Source organism: Camellia sinensis, chromosome 10 (genome assembly GCF_055761805.1).
Source record: "Camellia sinensis isolate YWXY chromosome 10, ASM5576180v1, whole genome shotgun sequence".
NCBI classification, from domain to species: Eukaryota; Viridiplantae; Streptophyta; class Magnoliopsida; order Ericales; family Theaceae; genus Camellia; species Camellia sinensis.
This window is the reverse complement of record NC_138970.1, coordinates 183556960-183578760: the sequence shown is the minus strand read 5'-3', so window position 1 is coordinate 183578760 and position 21801 is coordinate 183556960. Positions and strand designations below refer to the sequence as shown.

General features: G+C 34.9%; 2 protein-coding genes across 3 annotated transcripts; one reads left to right on the top strand and one right to left on the bottom strand.

Annotated features, from left to right (window-relative positions):
* Positions 1-3049: 3049 nt before the first annotated feature.
* LOC114257858 (retinoblastoma-related protein) lies at positions 3050-12434 on the top strand. 2 transcript variants are annotated; one of them, NM_001426673.1, is given in 19 exon segments: positions 3050-3295; positions 3421-3602; positions 3762-3866; positions 4013-4155; positions 4248-4344; positions 4493-4539; positions 6633-6831; positions 7108-7174; positions 7309-7488; positions 7627-7820; positions 7914-8796; positions 8983-9145; positions 9262-9334; positions 9796-9972; positions 10056-10175; positions 10267-10408; positions 10496-10608; positions 11623-11738; positions 11999-12434. In NM_001426673.1, coding segments are annotated over 18 exon segments (3099 nt in total). In that variant the 5' UTR covers positions 3050-3295; positions 3421-3473; the 3' UTR covers positions 12150-12434.
* A 3853-nt stretch (positions 12435-16287) lies between these two features.
* On the bottom strand, positions 16288-21540 carry GH3.17 (Auxin-responsive GH3 family protein). The gene is made up of 4 exons (XM_028197665.2): positions 19200-21540; positions 18957-19058; positions 17894-18795; positions 16288-17126 (listed from the first exon to the last, which is right to left on the bottom strand). Exons 1-4 carry the CDS (start codon positions 19487-19489, stop codon positions 16522-16524), a joined length of 1899 nt encoding a protein of 632 aa, XP_028053466.2. The 5' UTR covers positions 19490-21540; the 3' UTR covers positions 16288-16521.
* Between the last annotated feature and the right edge of the window lie 261 nt (positions 21541-21801).

The following is a 21801-nucleotide window of genomic DNA, read 5'->3' as shown; positions in this document are numbered from 1 at the left end:
TTTCTGTTTGTCATGAATCTATTAACCTTTATTCTGTGCATAGTTAAGTGCTGCACTATTGTCTGTATGAGCCACCTCTTGAATCTTTACCTTTATATTGTCATGAATCCATTAATATTGTCCGTACGAGCCTAAAGCTTATCCATGGTAATTTTCTGACCCTTATGCTCCCAGTATAATATTTCTCACTCTGCCATGTACTTATAGTCATTTATCAATTTTCAGGAAACGATGCAATTCAAAAATAGCTTTAGGAAAGTCTTATTAGAAGCGGGGATGTGGAATAGGCACACTAAGCACTTTTATAGCATTTATAATTCTATTATTTATATGTAAATATCGGCCTTTTTGGTCAATAAGTTTTTGTTATAAAAGTAAAAATTATTATGATTATTTTAGTACCCTCACTTAAATATTTTTCCGCTCGCGTTTAGTAATTTGTTTAAGAATTGGCCGAAGGTAATGTCAGTTACTGGCCATCACGATGCTTAACTCTTGAGTATAGGGAGCGGGTCGTGACACATTTATTAAAAATTATGTTTAGAAATTTTTTATTACCTGTTAAGTCCTGTGTGATATAAAATTATTCTATTTCCACTAGTTATATAAATAAATATAATTAAACATAAAAATAGATATTGAAACAAAATTTAAAATTTGTAAATGGGGGTAAATTGAGAGATTCTCTAGATAGGAAGGCTCTAAATTAAGAAAACAAAATCATTTTAAAAAATGTTCTTCAAAAAAGTTTACGTTAAAGAAGTATCTTCTTCCCTTTTTTTTTTTTTTTTTTTTTTTTAAGATAGGTTAAAGAAGTATCCTTAGACCTTGTCAATTGTCCAAGTCTTGTCAATTGTTCAAGTGGTCATGGTATCAAAGTTTTAGAGAGACATTAGTCTATATTATGATTTAATTACTTACATATTAACTACTATCTTATAAGTAAATAAAAAAGTATCCTTGATTATTTTGAAATTCACAAAAGTATTAAACACCAACAAATATACAAAAAAATATATACCTTTTTTTAATTTTTAAATTCACTTAATCTAACATACTTAAACGTATAAAATTTATTAATTTTTTTACAAAAAATCACTAAACACTAACAAGTACACACAAAAAAAAATTAATTTTTAAATTCACTCATCTAAATATATATTTTTTAAGATGGGAAACTAAGGCTTTGTTTGGGATGTCCATTGGGGCTAATTTAGCCATATAAAACAAAATAGGTTATTTTAGCCAAATAGGATAAAATGTCACATATAACCCATAATCATTTTATTTTTTCTCCCACAAAAGCAAAAAAAGCCTATCCAAGTGAGACTTTTTAACCCCAGGCTAAAATAACCGAAAGGTCAAAAAGCCAACACACATTCCAAACGAATACTAAATACACTTAAAACATAAAAAATTTATAAAAAAATCACTAAATACTAACAAATATACAAAAAAAAAAAAAATTAGATCCACTCAATGTAAATATACTAAAATGTATAAAATTTATGAAAAAATCTTTAAAAAATCACTAAATATTAACAAATTTACAAAAAATATATATATACAAAAAAAAAATCATTTTTTAGATCTACTCAATCTAAATACACTTAAAACTTATAAAATTTATGATTTTTTTTTTAAAAACACTAAACACTAACAAATTCACAAAAGAGTATAATTTTTTTTTTCTTCCAGTTCTTAGATCCACTCAATTTAAATACACTTCAAATGTATAACACATTTTTTTCACTATTTTCAAAAATATTTTTTTATTAATTTGAAATACAAATTCATTTTGTTTTAAATTTTTATCTGAATTTGCAAATAACTTTTTTTTATAGAGTTTCATCGAAAAAAATGAATGAGAGAAGATGAGCTGTGAGAGATTATCAACAACGAGAAGAAGACAATTCCTAACTTGATTTCTTTACATACCTTCAGATTTTGGATATTAAGAAGCAAAACTGTTGCTTGATTTTTTCAATGACAGGTTAGTTCCGCTCGTTTCTTCGATTCTCTGCCCTAGCTTGATCTTTAATTGGTCTATTAGTTTTACGTACTTATCTTTTATTTCTTATTTTTGGATTAAAAGATGTCAAACAACTTTATTTCAAACATCTGAGAGAAAAATAAATTATGAATGATTTAGAATAAGATGTATCAACAATTTTGAGAGATCTACAAGATTTAGAGTTTGAATCGAAAAATTCTTTTAATTTTTCAATTAGAACGTGTGATTGGTATTGTCCAAAGCAAAAATCAAAAACTGTGTCGAACCGTACAATTCAAACAATCATAGTGTAAGAGCATCCTCATCTCTCCTTAAATCATTCCCTTACCTATTTTAGGGGATTAGAACTCCCTTATATCACCCTATTAGCTCCCTCATACCATACCCTAAACTACTATTTGCTACAGTACTGTAGCTCCCTCATATATATATATATATATTGCTTTTCTTTGTTTGGGGACTGTAGTACACATTCATAATTTTTATTTCTTTTAAATTTATTTTTTTAAAAAATATTTTAATAGAATAGAAAAAAAAAAAAGAGTTTGTTAATAGAATAAAAAAAGAGTAGAGAATTTGTTAAGACAAGCAGATGAAAAAGTAGCTTTTAAAATAGAAAATGAATTTTTTAATAATAAAATTTAAATAATCTAGTAAGGATGCCTTAGTGAGGTTCCTCAACCCATAAAAAAGAACAAGGAGTTCCACCACTCTGGGCCGTCGGTAGCTTTGTAACTGAAAAAAAAAACAACGAAGCAAGCCCTAATAATAAGATGAGCGGGTTGGGCTTGGGCTTGAATTTGGCCTTAGACTTACCTAGTTTCAGTTTCCCGCGAGTCCAAGGCTGATCCGTAACCACAACGCTAGATTTTATTTTATTTTATTTAATAAAGAGAGAGAATCTCGTAACGGCAGAGACTTGGCTGTAAATAAACCTAACCCCCTTGACGTGTCAAGTTCGGATTGGAAAATGCATGTATGTATGATGGCTAGATACCCATGCCATGGTTCATGTCATGTTATGTTATGTTGGTGTTTTCCCGCGCGACGACAGGGAGGGATAGGGATTCCCCCCATATCGTATATCATATAGACTACAAAGTGAGAGAGAGAAAAAAAAAGAAGGCGCAAAAGAAAAGAATAGAAAAGAAAAGAAAAGAAATGGATACAGAAGAGAGAAACTAAGAGAAAGATAAGGAGGAGATTGTTGTATGTGAAGTTCAAACCCTCTCTCGCTCCGATTCCGATCCTGCTTAGCCGATTTCCTTTTGTTATTTGTGGGTGGGTTTCTTGTGGAAAGTTAGGGTTTTGTTTGGTGGATCTGGGAAATCAAATCATCGTCCGAGATCTCTCTTGATTCTTGAACCCTAAAAATCCTTTTTTACATTTTTGTTGAATAAATCCAGGTCTACATCGAACAAGTAAGGGGTTATTGGCTTAGGGATTTAGTTTTCAGTGTATGAGTCCACCTGCTTTGGACATGGAAGACCATCCGCCGAAGCCTTCCATCCCTACTGCAGATGCTTCTCTTTCCAACCACGGACGAGGAGGACCTTCCCTTGATGCTCGATTTGCTTATTTTTGCAAGGTTCTTTCTTCTTCTTCTTCCTCTATTTTCTTTCCTCTACTTTTCACTTTCATTTACTAGTAATTTTTCTTTATAAAGATTTTTGTGTGTTGATTTTCAAATTTCCCCATCTGTAACGAATGTTGTGTTTTTTATTTGGGCGTTGTGATCTGATCACAGACTGGATTGTCATTGAATGAAAATACTTACACAGAAGCCATGAAGCTGTTTAGTGAAAGCAAACACCTTCTGTCTACAACTATTTCTGCTATTGGAACTGGAACGGTGAATCCCCTCCCCCCTAAATATACCAAATTGCTTTTTGCCTCTTTTTTTTAAATTTTTTTTTTTTTATTGCTGTCAGTTGTATGTGTAATCTTGTTTCGCAGAAACTGTAGTAAATTAATACCTAAACTGCTTTGTTCCATCAGCCGGAAGAAGCAGAACGCTACTGGTTTGCATTCGTTTTGTATTCTGTGAAAAGATTAAGTGAGGCCAATGCCGATGATTCCAGTCAGGGGACTGGTGGAGATGGATTCACGTTATGCCAGATATTGAGAGTTGCAAAGCTCAAGTACGTTTTTTCTGAATCCCCCCTCATCATCAGCTTTTGGTAAATTTTCTGCTGCAATTCTGCTTGAGCTTTTTCCCCCCATGCTTTTTCAGCATTGTGGATTTCTTTAAAGAACTGCCTCAGTTTATTGTCAAGGCGGGTCCAATTTTAAGTAACCAATATGGTACAGATTGGGAGAAAAGACTCGAGGTACTTATACTAGAAGAGTTAAGCTCGAGGTTCTAGATGGTTATGATAATGTGTGTTCTTTTTTCTTTCAACTTCTTCTCATGTTATGATTCTTGGTTATGATTCTTGGTTTATGGCCCCCCCCCCCCCCCCCCCCCCCCCAAATCAGGCAAAGGAGTTGCAGGCTAATTTTGTGCATTTGAGCCTCTTAAGCAAGTCAGTATTTTTTTTACTACTCCACTACAATGTTTTAATGACTTGATGTATGATTGCCTAATTATTTCAAGGTACAATAATTTGCTATGAGCTAATTTCCTTACTTGTGGCAAATTGTGCATCATATTGCTTTTCATTTTCATTGTTCTGAATTATATGGATGATGGGATGAGCCTACAACCTGATGCCTTGTGCTAATGAAAACCATGCCAAGTCATTTTTTTCTTTTGGTAGGAGGCATGGCATTTTTGTGACGTTTGCCAAATCTAGTGGCCCAAGTGGTGTTAGTGGGAGTCACAGTGCTTGTTGGTCCTCCTACAATTTGCTAGTCGCACTGTTTGTTTAGTAGAATTATGTCGAGTGGTATCCTGTTTGGACAATCATGTGCGAAGTTGGAAGGCTGATTGACATTAGATGCTTTGCAAGTTGGTTTTCAATGGAAAAGCTATTGATTATAATGCTGACCATGTTATAAGAAGCTTACAAGGATAATTATACTCCAATAGCATGTTGGGCAGTTACGGAACTTTTTGAAGAAATGAGTTTAGCCAAAGTGAAGAACATTGATGCTGTGTTTGGTTCACGGATTTGGAGAAGGAAAGGGAAAAGGTAGGTAATATGCAAACAAAATATGATTACATTTCACTTACGTTTCAAACACCTTTGCTCTTTCCCTTTCCAAATCGCTCCCCAAATCGTTGAACCAAACACAACCTAAGTTGGCAGATTGGCAATGAAGAAACGACAAACCAAACCAAGCCTTAAGTCCCATCAAGTGGGATCGGCTACATGAATCCTTCTTCTCCACTCAACTCTATCAACGGCCATTTGGTTAGTCAAATTAAAAAGATTCATGTCTCAATTTACTACATTAACTCACGTCAATTTAAGTCTACCATTTCCCCTAACACTTTCATCTATTGTCTTTGTCACTGTATCGCATCTCTTCACTGCTGCCCCTGTTAGCCTCGCAATGAAGAAACGACAAAAAGAAATAAAAAAAACAAAGAAATAAATGCATGTGAAAAGTTAATGGTGGCTTTGTGATCTATGACAAATGTATGAAAATAGTCTTTTGTATGAGCTTTGATGCTAAACTGATGTAGAAAAAGCTAGTAAACTCAAACTAATGCTGCCTATGAATGGTTTATGTGGACTAAGGGTGTGAATAGCTTGTCTTTTAAAGAATTTAAAAGATTGAAAAAAGGTTATGGGAAATATGTATTGATAAGGGTGAATTGGCTATGTTTTCAAAGTGACAGGTTACTGAATGCCCATAACTTGTCTTGCTATGCTGGAGAGCAGTATTTTGTGTGTGTGTGTGTGTGTGTGTGTTAAATTAAAGGCCAGAAGGTAAGGGAAAGAGTTAAGAGTACATTATGGCTTAGTAAGGTCATGTTTTAGGGATGGATGGATGGAATAAGGATTTTTAAAGTTCATGGATTGTAACTCAAGAGCAGTAATTGTGCCTGTTATATGGTTTGGGTGGTTAAGATTATTTCTTCGATGGAGGGATTGGGCTAATTAAAGTAGGATTTCTGGGTTTAAAAAGTTGATTTTTAATTCCAAAAAAAAAAAAAGGGACGTTGGTTTTAAGTTTTGTTTACAAGTTCGAAAAGTGAAAAACTGAAGGATGAGTTTTTCCCCTCATTACATCCAAGAGGAACTAGACATTCTAGTGCCAATGTCTGTCCTTTGGTTCATTTAGCTTTTCTAGTTCAATTGTATAACCACAACTCTTATATTAAAATACGGAATATTTGTTTAAGAGTCCATTTAGATGGATTCCAGAAATATTTTAGGTTATGGATCTTTAGAAATTGACTTGTTCCATGTTGTTTTCATTGCATACCTAACGAAATGTGTTGTATTGCGTTTTAGAGCAGCATTTAGCAGTATGTTGGGTTGAATTGAATCACGTATCACCCCACAAGAGGAATGTTCATGGATGTAGTCTTGAAGTGGACACACTTTCGTCTGCGTTGTTGTTCATCAAAAACAGAAAAGCAAAATCTGCACTTAGTAGAATCCCTTCATTTTTCTAATTGCTTAAAATTTTACATTAATAGTCTTGAGTTTTATGATGATACAAGGTATTACAAACGTGCATTCCGGGAATTTTTCTTGACAAGTGATGCAAAAGTTGGTGAGCAGTCAACTGCTGCCATTGCTTCAGGTTATGTGTCAGACTACCATCGGTTTGGATGGTTGCTGTTTCTAGCACTTCGTACCCACGCATTCAGCCGTTTTAAGGACCTTGTGACTTGCACTAATGGTTTGGTTGCTATCTTGGTCAGTCACATTCCTTCCTATATTATTCAACTCTAATAGTTATTGATTCTATTATGGTTGTTTTGGTATTCAATAAGCATAATATATTTTTAATGTAAAAAATAGAAAGATTGTTATGATAACAAGAGGAAATAATCAAAGATCCCCACAAAATGCATGAAAGAATTGTCACATAGACTTTCATTTTATCATGTTAGTCTTGTCTTTTTCTTTTCATGAGACTAAGCTGTAATGCAAAAGAGATTATGCTCTGCTAACGAATGAAATCTTTGACAGGCTATCTTAATTATTCACATTCCTGTTCGTGTAAGAAATTTCAATCTTCATGATTCTCCACGGTTTGGTAAACATCTTCTTCAATCTTTGGATCAACCCCCCCAGCCCCCCCCCCCCCCCCCCCCCCCCCCGGCGGGGAAAATTCTCTCTCTCTCTCTCTTGTGGCAGTTATCTGAAGGTAATCTACTGATTCATTTACAGTTATGAAAGGCAGCAAAGGTGTAGACCTGCTTGCATCACTTTGCAACATTTATGAGACCTCAGAAGATGAGTTGAGGAAAACAATGGAGAAGGCCAATGATTTAATAGAAGATATTTTGAAGAAAAATCGGCGTTCTGCATCAGAATGCAGAAGTGAAAATCTGGAGAATATTGCCACAGGTTAAGTTGAAAGTTCTCTCTCTCTCTCTCTCTCTCTCCCTATATTTATATTTTATATACAGATATGTTTTACTAGTTAAATCAATCATATTTTTGGTTCATGTTTCCTTAAGTGAAAATTTGTATTTCCTAGTGCAGATGGTTTGATTTATTTTGAAGATCTATTGGATGACACATCACTGCCCTCCAGTTTAAATATTCTAGAAAAGGATTATGCTGATGCAACTCGTAACAAGGGTGAACTGGATGAGAGGGTGTTTGTTAATGAGGAAGATAGCTTGCTTGGTTCAGGTAGCTTGTCTGGAGGTGCTATGAATATCAGTGGAGCCAAGGTGTGCCGCGATAGATACACATTCTTTAACTCATATAGATGTAGTTGTTTAAATTTTTTAGTTAATTTTTTTTTTTTTTTGTGCTTCATGTAGAGGAAAATTGATTCAATAGCATCTCCAGCGAGGACAATCACTAGCCCACTGGCTCCCTATTGCTCTCCGTCTGCATCTCATGCAAAAGCTATTCCTTGTGGTAGCAACTCAAAGATGGCAGCTACTCCTGTAACCACAGCAATGACAACTGCAAAGTGGCTTCGAACAATCATTTCTCCACTTCCACCAAAACCCTCACCAGAGCTGGAGCGGTTCCTTTCATCGTGTGATAGCGATGTGACTACTGATGTGATCCGTCGGGCTAACATAATATTAGAGGCTATATTTCCAAGCAGTGGTCTGGGAGAGGAATGCATCACGGGAGGCCTGCAATGTACAAGCCTGATGGACAGCATATGGGCTGAACAACGAAGATTGGAAGCTCTCAAGTTATATTATAGGGTTTTGCAAGCAATGTGTACAGCTGAGGCCCAGATCCTGCATGCAAACAATTTGACCTCATTATTGACCAATGAGCGGTTCCATAGATGTATGCTTGCCTGTTCAGCTGAACTAGTTCTTGCCACACATAAGACAGCAACGATGTTATTTCCTGCTGTGTTGGAGAGAACTGGGATTACAGCTTTTGATCTTAGTAAGATGATTGGGAGTTTCATTAGACATGAGGAATCTCTTCCCAGAGAATTGAAGCGACATCTGAACTCACTGGAAGAGCGACTTTTAGAGAGCATGGTGTGGGAAAAGGGCTCCTCAATGTACAATTCTTTGACAGTTGCAAGACCAGCCCTTTCTGCAGAAACAAACCGTCTTTGTTTGTTGGCAGAACCAATGCCATCTTTGGATGCAATTGCCATGCATATGAACATCACTTGTGGAAGCTTGCCATGTCTTCCGTCTTTACAGAAGAACGAAATTTTATTAGGTAATAATAACTTGTTTCATCTTTTGAAAATTGTTATAATCTTTATGCGTCACTTAATTGCATAAAAATTATGACAACGGACATGTTTGTCATAAGATGTGAAGAACCCGAACTCTATCATTAACTTTTATCTTTTTTATGTTTTTTTTCTTCGACTAAGATGGCTGTTAAACTAATATTTACCAGGTCAGAATGGAGATATTCAGTCACCAAAAAGATTGTGCACTGAATACAGAAGTGTGTTGGTTGAGAGGAATTCATTTACATCGCCAGTGAAGGATCGCCTTTTGACCTTCAATACCCCCAAATCAAAGCTACCACCACCTGCTTTGCAGTCCGCTTTTGCCAGGTACTGTTTGTAATAACTCCAGGAGGTAGGGAGTAGCAAGTCTAATTTTTTTATACCATTGAACTACCCTCGTTCTCCTCTAACTAGGAATTCTGCAATTGGATATTCATTTGCAGTCCGACAAGACCAAATCCTGGAGCTGGAGGGGAAACATGTGCAGAAACTGCAATTAATGTATTCTTTAGCAAGGTATTACCTCCTCTTCGTTCTTGGGTTTTAGGGATTGGGTTTGGGTGATGCTTCTCATTTGTCGGGATATTTGATTTGACTGTGTCATTTGAGCAATCTCCCCCAGAAATTTCCTAACGATGGCTGATGATGTTGACATGTCTAGATCAAACTGTTTACAGCTATTTTCCAGGTCTTGACTCTTGACTTGGGAGATTTAGGTTTCAGTTAAAAGTGAATGTGCCAATATTCAATTTATGTGAATCTGTTTTATTGCATGCTGCTTTTACAATTATCTTAGTAGGTATTTGTGTGGTAGATGGCCTCTTCTGCAAATCATGCTTTGCTATTATGGTCTCACTTTCTTTGATCATATCACCTTCACTGACATAGAATATGGTTTGTTGCCTTACATTGGCCATTGCCATTCTATTATTGTCCCCATTCTGCACTAACATAGTGCAACTTCTTGTGCAACTTAGATTGTAAAGTTAGGTGCTTTCAGAATCAACGGTATGGTTGAAAGGCTACAGCTATCCCAGGAGATCAGAGAGATTATTTTTCGTCTTTTTCAACAAATCCTCAGTCAAAGGACGACCCTGTTCTTTAATCGTCATATTGACCAGATTATCCTCTGTTGTTTCTATGGAGTTGCAAAGGTTTGCACTAGAAAGATGTGAGAGTATTTAGGCTATTGATTAATCACACTTTCTAATCCTAATTTCTTATGTTTTGGCCACAGATTTCTCAACTGAGCCTGACTTTTAAAGAAATTATTTTCAACTATAGAAAGCAACCACAGTGTAAACCTCAAGTTTTTCGTAGTGTGTTTGTTGATTGGTCATCAGCACGCCGTCATGGGGTATGTGTTCGTCATTCTAGTTTCTCCTAGTCCTCTTTTTACTCTATTTTCCCCTTGGTTATTCATATCCTTTAAATTATTCTGAAAACAGAAAACAGGGCAGGAGCATGTTGATATAATTACATTTTACAACGAAATATTTATTCCTGCGGTAAAGCCACTACTGGTGGAGCTTGCCCCTGTTGGAACAGCTCAAAAAAACCGAAATTCAGAAACTATCAATGGCACTGATGGTATGCTCTGTTTATTGTTTTTTTTTCCCCTTTTTAGTTGCTTTTTTATTTGATTTTGTTTTATTGATATCTTTTTTTTACAAGTAGGTCAATGTCCTGGATCACCTAAGATATCACCATTTCCAAGTCTTCCTGATATGTCTCCAAAAAAAGTATCTGCAATACATAATGTATATGTTTCTCCGTTGCGGTCATCGAAGGTAGTTGTTTATTTTTTGAATTTTATGCGTATGTAATCAAACTTCTGCATTCTATTTCCTTTGACCTTTGATTTCGTTGAACTTGGACACAAAAAGCTTAACAAAATTTGTAACCATTCTTTCAATCACGACTTTTTACATATTAGTCTTATAATCACTTTTTAAAATCATTTCTTCTTTCATGGGGTTAATTTGGTACTTGATTTGCCCATATCCTTTAAATTCATTGCTCTCTTTAACTATTTAGTTAATTTGTCACATGTTCATTGATTCCTTGTCCGTATGTATTTACAATTTTGTAAATCATTTTGGTTTCTATTCTAGGATCCACATAAAGGTTTTCCATTTAGATATTCAAAGAATTCAGTTACTTTTGCTTGTAAGTTTTTGTAATATGTTTGCAACATCTTTCCATAATTTTAGTTCATGACATTATATTGTTAACCCATGCTGAGGGGAGAAGAAAATGTTTTATTAATTGATAATCCTGGGGACACAACAACAATTTGTATTTTGGAATTTTATTAAGAAGACCCTCGTAAGCAAATGATTCATGGCACAGGAAGTATATCTTGAATACATTTTTGTGAGGGCATTGTTGGGTAATCAACAAGATGTGGTTTGGGATGTGTGGTAGATGACAGGATCCTAAGGCAAATTGTTTGTGGTTTTCTCTCAAACTCTCTCTGCCTAAATTATTAAAGGCATTAGAGTATGCAACTGAAGCTAATTAAATGGGCACACTCCCATAATGATATTTGAAGATTCAGGGGCATATATACACAAATCTGGGCCATGCCCTTCTAATCCATACCCTGCCTTGATTTAATGTTGAACTTAAATGTGTTTAAAATAGCCTTTGATCACCATGGAACCACGCCAGCTTTTGAGTGGTTCTATTTCATCTTTTGAAAAATAATGTGTACACACCCATTAGCAATTTTTGTGCCTTTTGGGGAACATTTGTCCACTGTTAGATGGTTATTTATTCATGTTTGATAATTATGCATACAGATGGATGCTTTAATTTCAAATGGCTCTAAAAGCTACTATGCTTGTGTCGGAGAGAGCACTCACGCGTACCAAAGCCCTTCTAAAGACCTGACTGCCATCAACAACCGTTTGAACGGGTATATATATATATATATATGTATGTATATTTAGGTGTAACAATTTCTTTTACACTATGTTTGGATCATGAATTTGGATAGGATATAGAAAAGAAAAAAGGAAATGGCAAAAAAAAAATTAGTTTATATTTCATTCAAATTGTCTTACTTTTTTCTTTTTCATTTTCAAATCCCTATTCAAATCCATAATCTAATCACAGTCCTAAGCAGAAAACCTATCTGATCTGATGTCTCATAATCATTATCATCTGTGTTGACAGTAACCGGAAACTCAGAGGCACACTGAATTTTGATGAAGTTGATGTTGGGTTGGTTAGTGACACTTTGGTGGCCAACAGCCTCTGCCTTCAGAATGGAAGTTGTGCCTCATCATCAGGTGCACCTGTGAAATCTGAGCGGCTAGACTCCTAGTTTTTTTTAATTGTTGCCACTACTTTGAATGTAAACCTTAGTTATATCCTTTGTTTAGTTTTTTGTTATTTTCTTTTTATTTTTTCATATACTACTACTAAATCCATAGTGGATGAGATGGGGTATTGAATGAGCAGCAGGTTATAGTAGGATGGCCGCCACTACCCCGTCCAAGTGCTGCTAGTGTATGTAAAAATTCTAGATGTTTAAAAATGATTGGGGCTCTCTCTAGTTAGGTAATAAAATTTCTTTTTCCTCCCCTGCCTGTAGTTGAGGTTATTGCTGAACTCCATCCCTCCAAAATTAATGCGCTCATAATTCATTTACTACTAATAGTTGTGGAGGTATTAATACCCAACAAGGCCAAATTTTCTTTTACCTGGGATAATGATTTTATTCCCAGCTTTGAAGAAAATGTATTAAATTAAAGGTTTCAAAAAAGAAAAAAGAAAAAAGATGGATAAATCAGAGGTAAGAAAGCTGTTTCTGGTTGGTATATTTAGAGTAAATGCGCTAGCTGCAAAAAGAAAATAAAAGAAAAGAAAAGGGAAGAGGTAGGAGATTTTAGTCGCTGTCTGTCTTTTGGACATACATACTAACTATAATTTGATAAATTGTGTTTCTAAAACACAAGTTATAAATTATTTATTGTAAAATTTTGTATAGTTCAGGGTTGGGGGAGGTGAGCGAGGTCGTTTTCTTCATGTCTGCAAGCACACGCGTGGCGGACTGATTATGGTAGCCAGCATCAAGGACCCCCATACTCACCCTCTCCACCCTGGTCTATAGTGCTTTCACTTTCACTGCTTACTTCTTAAAGGGCTCACAGACTTGACCTTATCCGTACTGCTGTCTTTAAGTTATCCCTTAAAGAGAGAGAGAGAGAGAGAGAACTGTCACAATCTGAACTGTATGTATTTTGTTGTGTGTTTTGGGGTTAGCATTAAGCAGGGTTTTTAAAAGGGACACACAACCAACACCTTTTCCTCCGGGATTCTGTAGTGCTTGTTACAATTTAAAATAGGTGGTTATAGCTTCTTCTACTTTTTAATTTAGGAGTATGTGTCAGAAATTGTTTAAGATAGTTTTTATTTATAATTTATTAGCTATAAATAATTATTAAAAAAAAAAAACTAATTATCTAAAAGTTAAGATGTGAATATTTTTAATTTTTATTTTTTAATTATTAGTTTTTAGCGGGACTTTAGAGCCTTTCCTTTGTCTTTTTCTCTCTCATAATAATAATAATAATAACCAAACCACCTCAGCACGACGCAACACATCACATGTCCCCCCAGCACACGAGTGGCTTGGTCTTTAATATCCCTCTTCCTTTTCACTACCCTCCCTATCCAACCAGTGCTGCCAAATGCCCACCCACCTCTATTACGATCATCGTTTTATTACATTTATTATATAATTTTGTATGTCGTTATTTATCTGGTCTTATTGTTAATTATAGAAGTATAATATGCAAAATATAATTAAAATAATATAATAATTAGAACATCATTAATATCGATCAGAATGAATTACATATATATTTTTATATTTTTGTAAGGTTACCGCAACCTTGCTTGTAAGTTGGCTTCCCCATTTTTCCCCCAACTTTGGACATTGATTGAAGGGAAATGCACCAATTTGCAATGCATACCGTATGTAACGTTATTATAAAATTACGTAAGTTAAACAAAAATTTACATTAATTTGTGAAAATTTAAGATTTATGCGATTTTATATTCAACTTACGTATTTTTGTGAGATTACTTATGTAAATTTGTAAAAACTTATGAAATTTTATAATAGAATTATATATAATATACATTACACACCGAAAAAATTTCCTTCATTAAAACACCCTTTACTTTTACTTTTCATCATTTCTAAATGAAGAGTGTGCAACAAACTCTCATAATGTCTTAATTAGAAGAGAGAGATCTCAAAAATACCCGTGCATATGCATGTGTAGTCCAAGTAAATCTAAAACAAATCCCCCTAAGTTTGACTCCACTTTTTGGCATTTTTTACATATGTCATTATTGTCAGGATTGTTGAAATAATACTACTGGAAATTCTACTTATTTAAAAAAATTGTTCATAAATTTATTCAAAATAGAGACGTGTGATTAAGATTTAATTAGTGTGTTTTGAGATTTATATATAGAATGAATCCAAATTACATATTAATAATTTTAAATAAAATTTTGAGCATGTAGTATTATTATAATACTAGCATACATAAAAAGGATAAGGGGTCATGAACCAAATGAAGTAGTCTTTCAAACAAGTTTGCATAAATGTCACGTTCAAAATAATAAAAACAAACAAACAAAACAAAAAGAAAAAAAAAAGGAAAAAAATTTGTTTCTTTTATCATCAAGAATGATGCTCTCTCTCTCTCTCTCTCTATATATATATATATATATATATGATGTGAGTAAATACACGACCTGTGGTTTGGATAAGATTGATATGGACTGGCTTCAAAGTTGCTGAAATGAGTTTCTTCTTCGTGAGACATTCAAACAAATCCTTGAGAATTCATTGGTGGGTGTCCTTCTCAAGGACCCTCTGATGGAGAAGTTAGTGTAGTGCTTGAGGAAGAAGATAACTGGAGAGTAAAAATATATAATAGATAGCGTACCTGTATCATATGACTAGAAGAGAAAGTGGCAGTGGAGCCAAACATTTGCTGGGGGGAGTTAGTGAGTAAGAGTAGATGAGGAAAGGACCCAACTGGGTGGTGGTTAAAGGCCACATGTTTCACATAAATGCTTGAGACAAAAGCCCATTGGGCCCTACCACCCATATATTAAAACTTCCACTCCCACCCTGGATAATTAAACAGTTCCCATTGTCTCCCCTGCATTGCTCCCTTTGTCCCCTTCTCTTTCTATGTTCATCTCTATCTCTATCTCTATCTATCTATCTCTCTCTCTCTCTCTCTCTCTCTCTCTCAATTTCCTACCCTATAGTCCTCGTGGCTGCATTCAAGCCTCTTCATCACTATAATTGAGGGTCTCCTCTACGTTTGGAGCCAACCAATTTGTAAGAATAAAACAAAAAACAAATAAGTCTACAGTTCACAGCACCAACTACATAAAACATAAATAGAGTAATTTAAGTCAAATTGTATCTTTTATGATGATCCCACCATGTGATATGTATTGTTAGAACTGTCTTCCGTGGTTGATTTTAGTCTTGTTTAAAAAAAAACAAAGTTAAAACGTGATGTAGAACATGCATCAAAAAAGATCTTGAAGCAATTATATTGACAGAAGATTATAACACCAAATTTTGGTGCTTGATCTTCCTATTGTTTATTGGGTTTACTCTTATGTTCTCTCTTTTGCTTCTACCATTTTTGTTTTCCTTCCAATTATATTCTTCCATCAGCTACCCATTTCTCTTATGCATCATTTTTTCCCTATGAACATGCATGCCGCGCTTTATTTTCCAATTCTTCATCTCTGAGTATCCCACCCACGCCCTGATACTAGCTTTTTCAATTTGGCAAGTGAAATGACTCTTGCTAGGATGATCTTCAATGATTAAGTGATTGTGAATGTTTTATGACAAGGAGACAGAGAAATATAGAAACTGAGAATCCCATGTTATATTGCACCCAACCTGACTCTTGTTTTTTTTTTTTTTCTCAATTTGACAATGAATTGACACATGTAAGGAAGATTTTTAATGATTTAATGATTGTGAATATTTTGAAATATGAGAACAAAAAAATTTGAGGATAGAGGATCCATATTGTATCGCACCCTCTCTGATCCTAGATTTTTCAATTTGACAGCGAAATGAGTTTTCCAAGGCAGAATGCCACCTTACCCATCTGAATTTAATTGAAGTGTAACATCATTGCCAGTCTCTTCCCCCATTGCACATGTCCAGGTAAAAAGGCACCCACCAATATTTGTTTCCCTCTCTGTTGTATTGTATCCTTCTACATTGAATAGAAGTTTTAATACATTATGTCGTCCTACTCCTGTAATTATCTCTCCGGTATCTAATTTGGCTTTAGAATTTTTTATTTATTTTTAAACAAAAAAAAAAAAAAAAAAAAAAATCCCATTACTGTGTAAGCATTAGGGTACAAGTTGTAAATTTGAAAACATGGTCACGGAGATAACAAAACTCACTCCTCGGGTAGCCTAATTTCAGTACAAATCAAGCATACACAAGTGTCAAAGAAGGAAAGAAGAAGAAGAAGAAGAAGAATGAGAAAAACGCAAGTGATAAAACAAGTGCTTTTACAAAGTCAAATGCAAACGAGTAATGACTGGAGGCATCTCAATGCAGAAAATCAACCCTCCTGACTGGAACATATACCCACATTGCTGGCTAATGGTTCAGTATTTAATTAGCTAGTTTGGATTCTAAAGGGCTCCCAGAAAGGAACTTTTCTACTGAAAAATCTTCCCACCACCCTTGAATCCAATATTTGAATGGCTTCCTCAGATTTGATGCACCTCGGAGTCTTGTATTGATTCACAGAGGACCCTTTCGAAACACAAAAATCCATCAGTGTATCAAATGTCCCATGCTTCACCACCCTAATCTCCAATGCCCCTATTGAAATATCCTTTTTTCTGCACCTCCTATATACATAGTCCAGTGATTCCTCCACCGTTGAGCAGCATTGCTCCATTATCGCTCGATCAAGATCATCTTCAAGTTCTTGGGGATCATTGCTGTTTGTTCTCGTTTTTAGGAGCTCCCAAAATAGTACATAATGACCAGGCACTGAGGATGTGTCAGCATAGCTTGTGTACTCTGTGAGAAGATAGCCCAGTGGTTCGATGATGAGCTTTGCTTGTGCCACTGCATTTAAGAGGTCTTCTTCATTGGTTTTGTCTGTATCGATGCTCAAAACTACATTTTGCCGTTGCACAAACCGGAATTGAGGGGCATTGTTGTGGAAACCAGTCACCATTAGAATGTCTCCAACTCTATATCTATATAGGCCTGCTCATGATCAACAGATGATGAATAGTTACAAGTTAGAACTGCATTGCAGAACCCTCTACCACGATCAATGAGACCACACACAAAAAAAACCAAAAAAAAAGGAACAAATATATATGAATTGTAAAACACATGATCGCATAAGAACATATTAACATAAGTCTAAGATGTTACGTTTTCACTATGATTGTTACAAACAAGTATAGAGATGACCAACTCCTTCAACTATATATACATATAATTAAGGTTACAAGTCCACAAGTACTAACATATCAAACTTCAAGGTGGAGGACAAGCCCCTGAACTCCAACCTTCTTGCAACAGGGGCTCAGCCTTGATTGCAAAGTTGGATTCACATTCAAGTGATTAGCATTCAATACTTATCAAGAGCTACACTAATTTTTGTGATTAATCTTGAAAAAAGATGACCACGTGAGGTGTCCATTTGAGGTGGAAAACTATATTCATATGCAAATCCCATACAAAAAGCACCACAAGAATGATGTAATAATGTTATTTTTGTAAACAAAAGTTGTCTTTATAAGCGTTTTGTTCTGAAGTGAAAGGTCTATATTGAGACACATCATTCTGTATGAAAATTCTGTATAAATGTTTTGTTTGTATATTAATACTTTTTTGTAATTCAGCAATGTTAGACATCACAAAAAAAAGTTTCAAAAGAAATCGTCTCGAAGCCGTGGCCGGTCAACTGGCCTGTCATTTTTGTGAGGCTTATACTGCTGTTTGTGATTTAGGAGAAAACTTACCCGTGAAAGTTGTAACAACTAGTTCATAATGGTGACCAAGCTTCACATCCACAAGACCAACAGCTTCACTTTCCACCCTCTTATCCTCCTCCTTTTCTATGCAATTTAGCTCAGCTGAAACAGCACCATTGCAAGAATAATATTGGAGCTCATGATCAGTGGGAAGGGTACTCACTCCTGGCTGATTTTTCTCCATTAAAGAGATAGGAAGAAACTCAAAGTAGGCCATATTTGGGAGGAGAGTGTAAGAGACATCACAAGGCTTGCACAATGGTTCAAGATTGATCCCTAAATAACATTCCGAAGAAGCATACATTGTTGAAACCAATGGAATCCCCCCACCGCTGTAGAATTCCAGGGTTGGTATATACTGTGCCATCGACCCTGTAACTATCACTTCGATATACTTGGTTTTAGGCCAAATTTTCTTGATTATCCCTTCCCATGACTTCCCACTACACTCCGCTTCAATTGAACAAGCTAACTCTGAATTGGGTTCGCCCAGGACTAACGACACTGCGTTTCTACAACCCGGGTCAGTGATCCAATCGCTGACCTGACCTCTTCTTATGTTATGACACAGTTCTCTCCAGTGATCCTCCAAGAATTTGATTGCTCTTAGGAATGCGGATGCAAAAATTGCACCGACTCTCAGAACCTCGTGTCGCTGAACTAGACCGCACAGTAATTGGCAGTACATGCTCTGCTTGTTGTCGGAGCACAATATGGTTTGGTCGGGGCTTGTGTAGATGTTGAATTTGTTGAAGCGCCGGTTTCTGAAGTTACTACTCTTGTAGTAGCTGGTTAGGACCGGCCTTGCCATCAGACCGGCTGGAGTTGTTATTTCAGGTTTGATGAACAAAAGGTACATTCCTTTTCCTTTGTCCAATCCATCCACATACCTATATATAAGTCATTCAACAGTTTTAATTAGCAATCTTGCTTTTGCATGTAGTAGCCGTTCATTCATATAAAAAGAATTTGTACTACAATATCACCAAGGAATATAGAGGGGCAAAAATGGTACATATATATATATATATATATAGAAGGTTATTCTCACTTATTCATCACAGGTACAAGGATGTTATAAAAGAAGGTCTTTCTGTCCAACTCTTCAGTAGTTGAAGGCATCATTTTTGGCTGCCCTGCTGAAGTTCCTGAGCTGCATGAAAACCGATAATCAATGAACTTCAACTTTCAATATTAAAATTATCAAGGAAAAAATATATATAGCAGTGAAAAAAGCGGACAGTATTAATTTTCTTCTTTGAAAGAGAGAAAATTCTTTATATTTTATAGGTACCTAGTGAGGAGCTCAGTGATGGGTTGAGCCGATATGATCTGTGAGGGCTCTCCATTGGCAATTCGCTGGATGTATGGCTTGATATCTTCGTAATTGACAATGGGAACTTTCTTCTTGAAATGTTCCTTATCAGCTTGGCTATTGAGAAAGCCGCTCAAATACTCGGTTTGTGCATTTTGGGTTAGTATTTGATCCAATACCTGTTGTTGTATTTGACTGGCATTTGTGGTCAGGTCCTCCAAGCGCTTCATACCAGCTTCATTGTCAGTTGGATCACAGCTTAGCAACATCCTTTGCTAAATTATACAATACTACCAGTTCAGGCAACTTTTGAACCCGATCTTTATCTTTGTATATGAAACGAATGAAGGTCCTTTTGGTAGCTCTAAGACATCTCATGGACTAGTTTATTCATTTTGCATGCTGAGAGAGAGAGAGAGATGAATCAGCAGTGCAATACTAGAGCTGTAATCTCTCTTTCATACAGTGAAGACTGATTACAGGCAAGCCTTGAAAGGACAAAAAAAAAAAAAAAAAAAAAAAAAAAAAAAGCACAGACTAGAGAGAGAGAGAGAAGAAGAAGACGAATATGAAAAGAAGCTACTACAGTAGTAGTACTGCAACTGATAATGGAGGCAGACTCTCATATCATAGGAAAATGTTTGGGATCCTTTGGGATGACCCACATTCTCAAAGGGATCTTGGCCCTCTATGTATGTATAGAGTCCACTTATATATGTATGGAATTCATATCATGAATGATCTAAATTTGTGAGGTGGAGATGGAATCTCAATCATACTCCATATCATATATATTTAAAAGGCCCTTTCCTCCTCTGAGGTCTCTCCCCTCTCCCAGTATTTTTACGTTTTTTATAGGCTCCTCTAGCTGCTTGCGCACAATAAAAGGGTGATAAAATAAAATAAAGGAAAACATTATATATAAATGAATTTTTATTTTATTTTATTTTCTTATTACTAAGTAAAAGACATAGGTTCCACTTTATTTATTAACCTCAACTTCACTATCTTAAGAAAATCTGGTGTTCTCAACAAACAAACAAACAAAAAATCTGGTGCAAAATTCATTTATATATAACATTCCTTTAAAGGAAAAAATAATAAATAACTTATTTTGGAGGGATTTTCTTAAAGCAAAATGCCAACATATTTATATTATCTCTTACATCTATCATTACAATAAACATCATACATAAATATAGGACTTATTACATTTAAAATTTTGGAATTTGCTATATAACTACACTTTTTATCTTTTTATTTTTTTTAAGTCACATCATCTCTCTATTTTTCTGCACATCTTTTCGTAAAAAATCGAAAAACACAAAATTTAAGTAACATGTTGAAAAGTTATTAGATAGCTTGATATATCATGTATTGTTGTTTACGTGATATTTTTAATTAATAAAGAAACACAAGTCATTCTCTGTCTCTTAATTACTTAACAAAATCAAGTACAAATTAGCTTATCTCACTCATAAATTATTCATTACATAATTAATTTAAAATGTTATATAAATAATATCATACCATCCAATGTAACTTATGAATAATTACCTATAAAATAAATGGGAGATGCAGCAGACCTTTTTTTGGGCATGGATATTAAAGAAAGGAACTGTAAGGCAAGAAGAGGGCATTAAGTGGTCCTATACACGTGGGCTTGTCTGGTAAGCAGCAGGAGATTGGATACTAGAAATGCTATGGATGATGAAAAACTGTCCTCAATTTTAATTATGACATGAGATGTGTGATATAAATATAAAATTAAAGTAATTATAATTTATAAATATATTTTTAAATATATAATATTGTTAAATTAGATACTGGTATATATAATTAATTGATCAAAAGTGTCTGCCCTCTCTGCATCTTTTTTATGTTCCAAACCAACCTTTCTTATATACTGCGATGTAATAGGATCAATTAAAATGTTATTGTACAAACTTCAAATCCATCCTCATCACTACTTACAAGTTTATTTAAACTATATTATACTTACTTTATTAGTATTATTTGGTGTTGGTGATAATTGTAAATAAAATATCAAAAAATATAAAAAATAAAAATTACAATAATTATTAAAAAGGCTGAGATGTAGGAAATTCGCTCTTTAAGGAGATTCAAGCCCTCTGCGATTAGACATAGCTTGACACCGGTGCAGTAAAAAAACCTTGACTTATTCCCCAGGATACAACAGCCTGACTAAGTTGTATGATCTACCAATATTGTATAATTGGTTGAACCCAAAATTTCATCACATGCACCCTTTTTATTTGCCTGATAATCTCACACAAACATAACAAAACAACAAACACTTCTTCTATGTTCCAAGATAAGAGGTTAGCTAAATTTATAAGAGAAGAAAACTTGGTGGACAAGTTTTTTGGAGGATTCTTGGAGGCAAAGAACACTTGGTGGGCAAGTTGCTTGGAAGATTCTTGGAGGAAAAGTATAGGAGAGGAAACTTGATCACCAAGAAAAGGGATTAACTTGGAGGGAAAAAAAAAAGACTTGACTTAAAGGCAAAGACTTGGAGATAAAGAATGGTAGCTTAGAGAATATGCACACAATATAATTT

Coding starts and splice junctions, on each gene's coding strand:
- GH3.17 (XM_028197665.2), bottom strand. CDS start 19,489: ATGTTGCTAAGCTGTGATCCAACTGACAATGAAGCTGGTATGAAGCGC. Junction 19,059..19,199: donor ATCACTGAGCTCCTCACTAG/GTACCTATAAAA, acceptor GTTTTCATGCAG/CTCAGGAACTTCAGCAGGGC. Junction 18,796..18,956: donor CTTGTACCTGTGATGAATAA/GTGAGAATAACC, acceptor ACTTATATATAG/GTATGTGGATGGATTGGACA.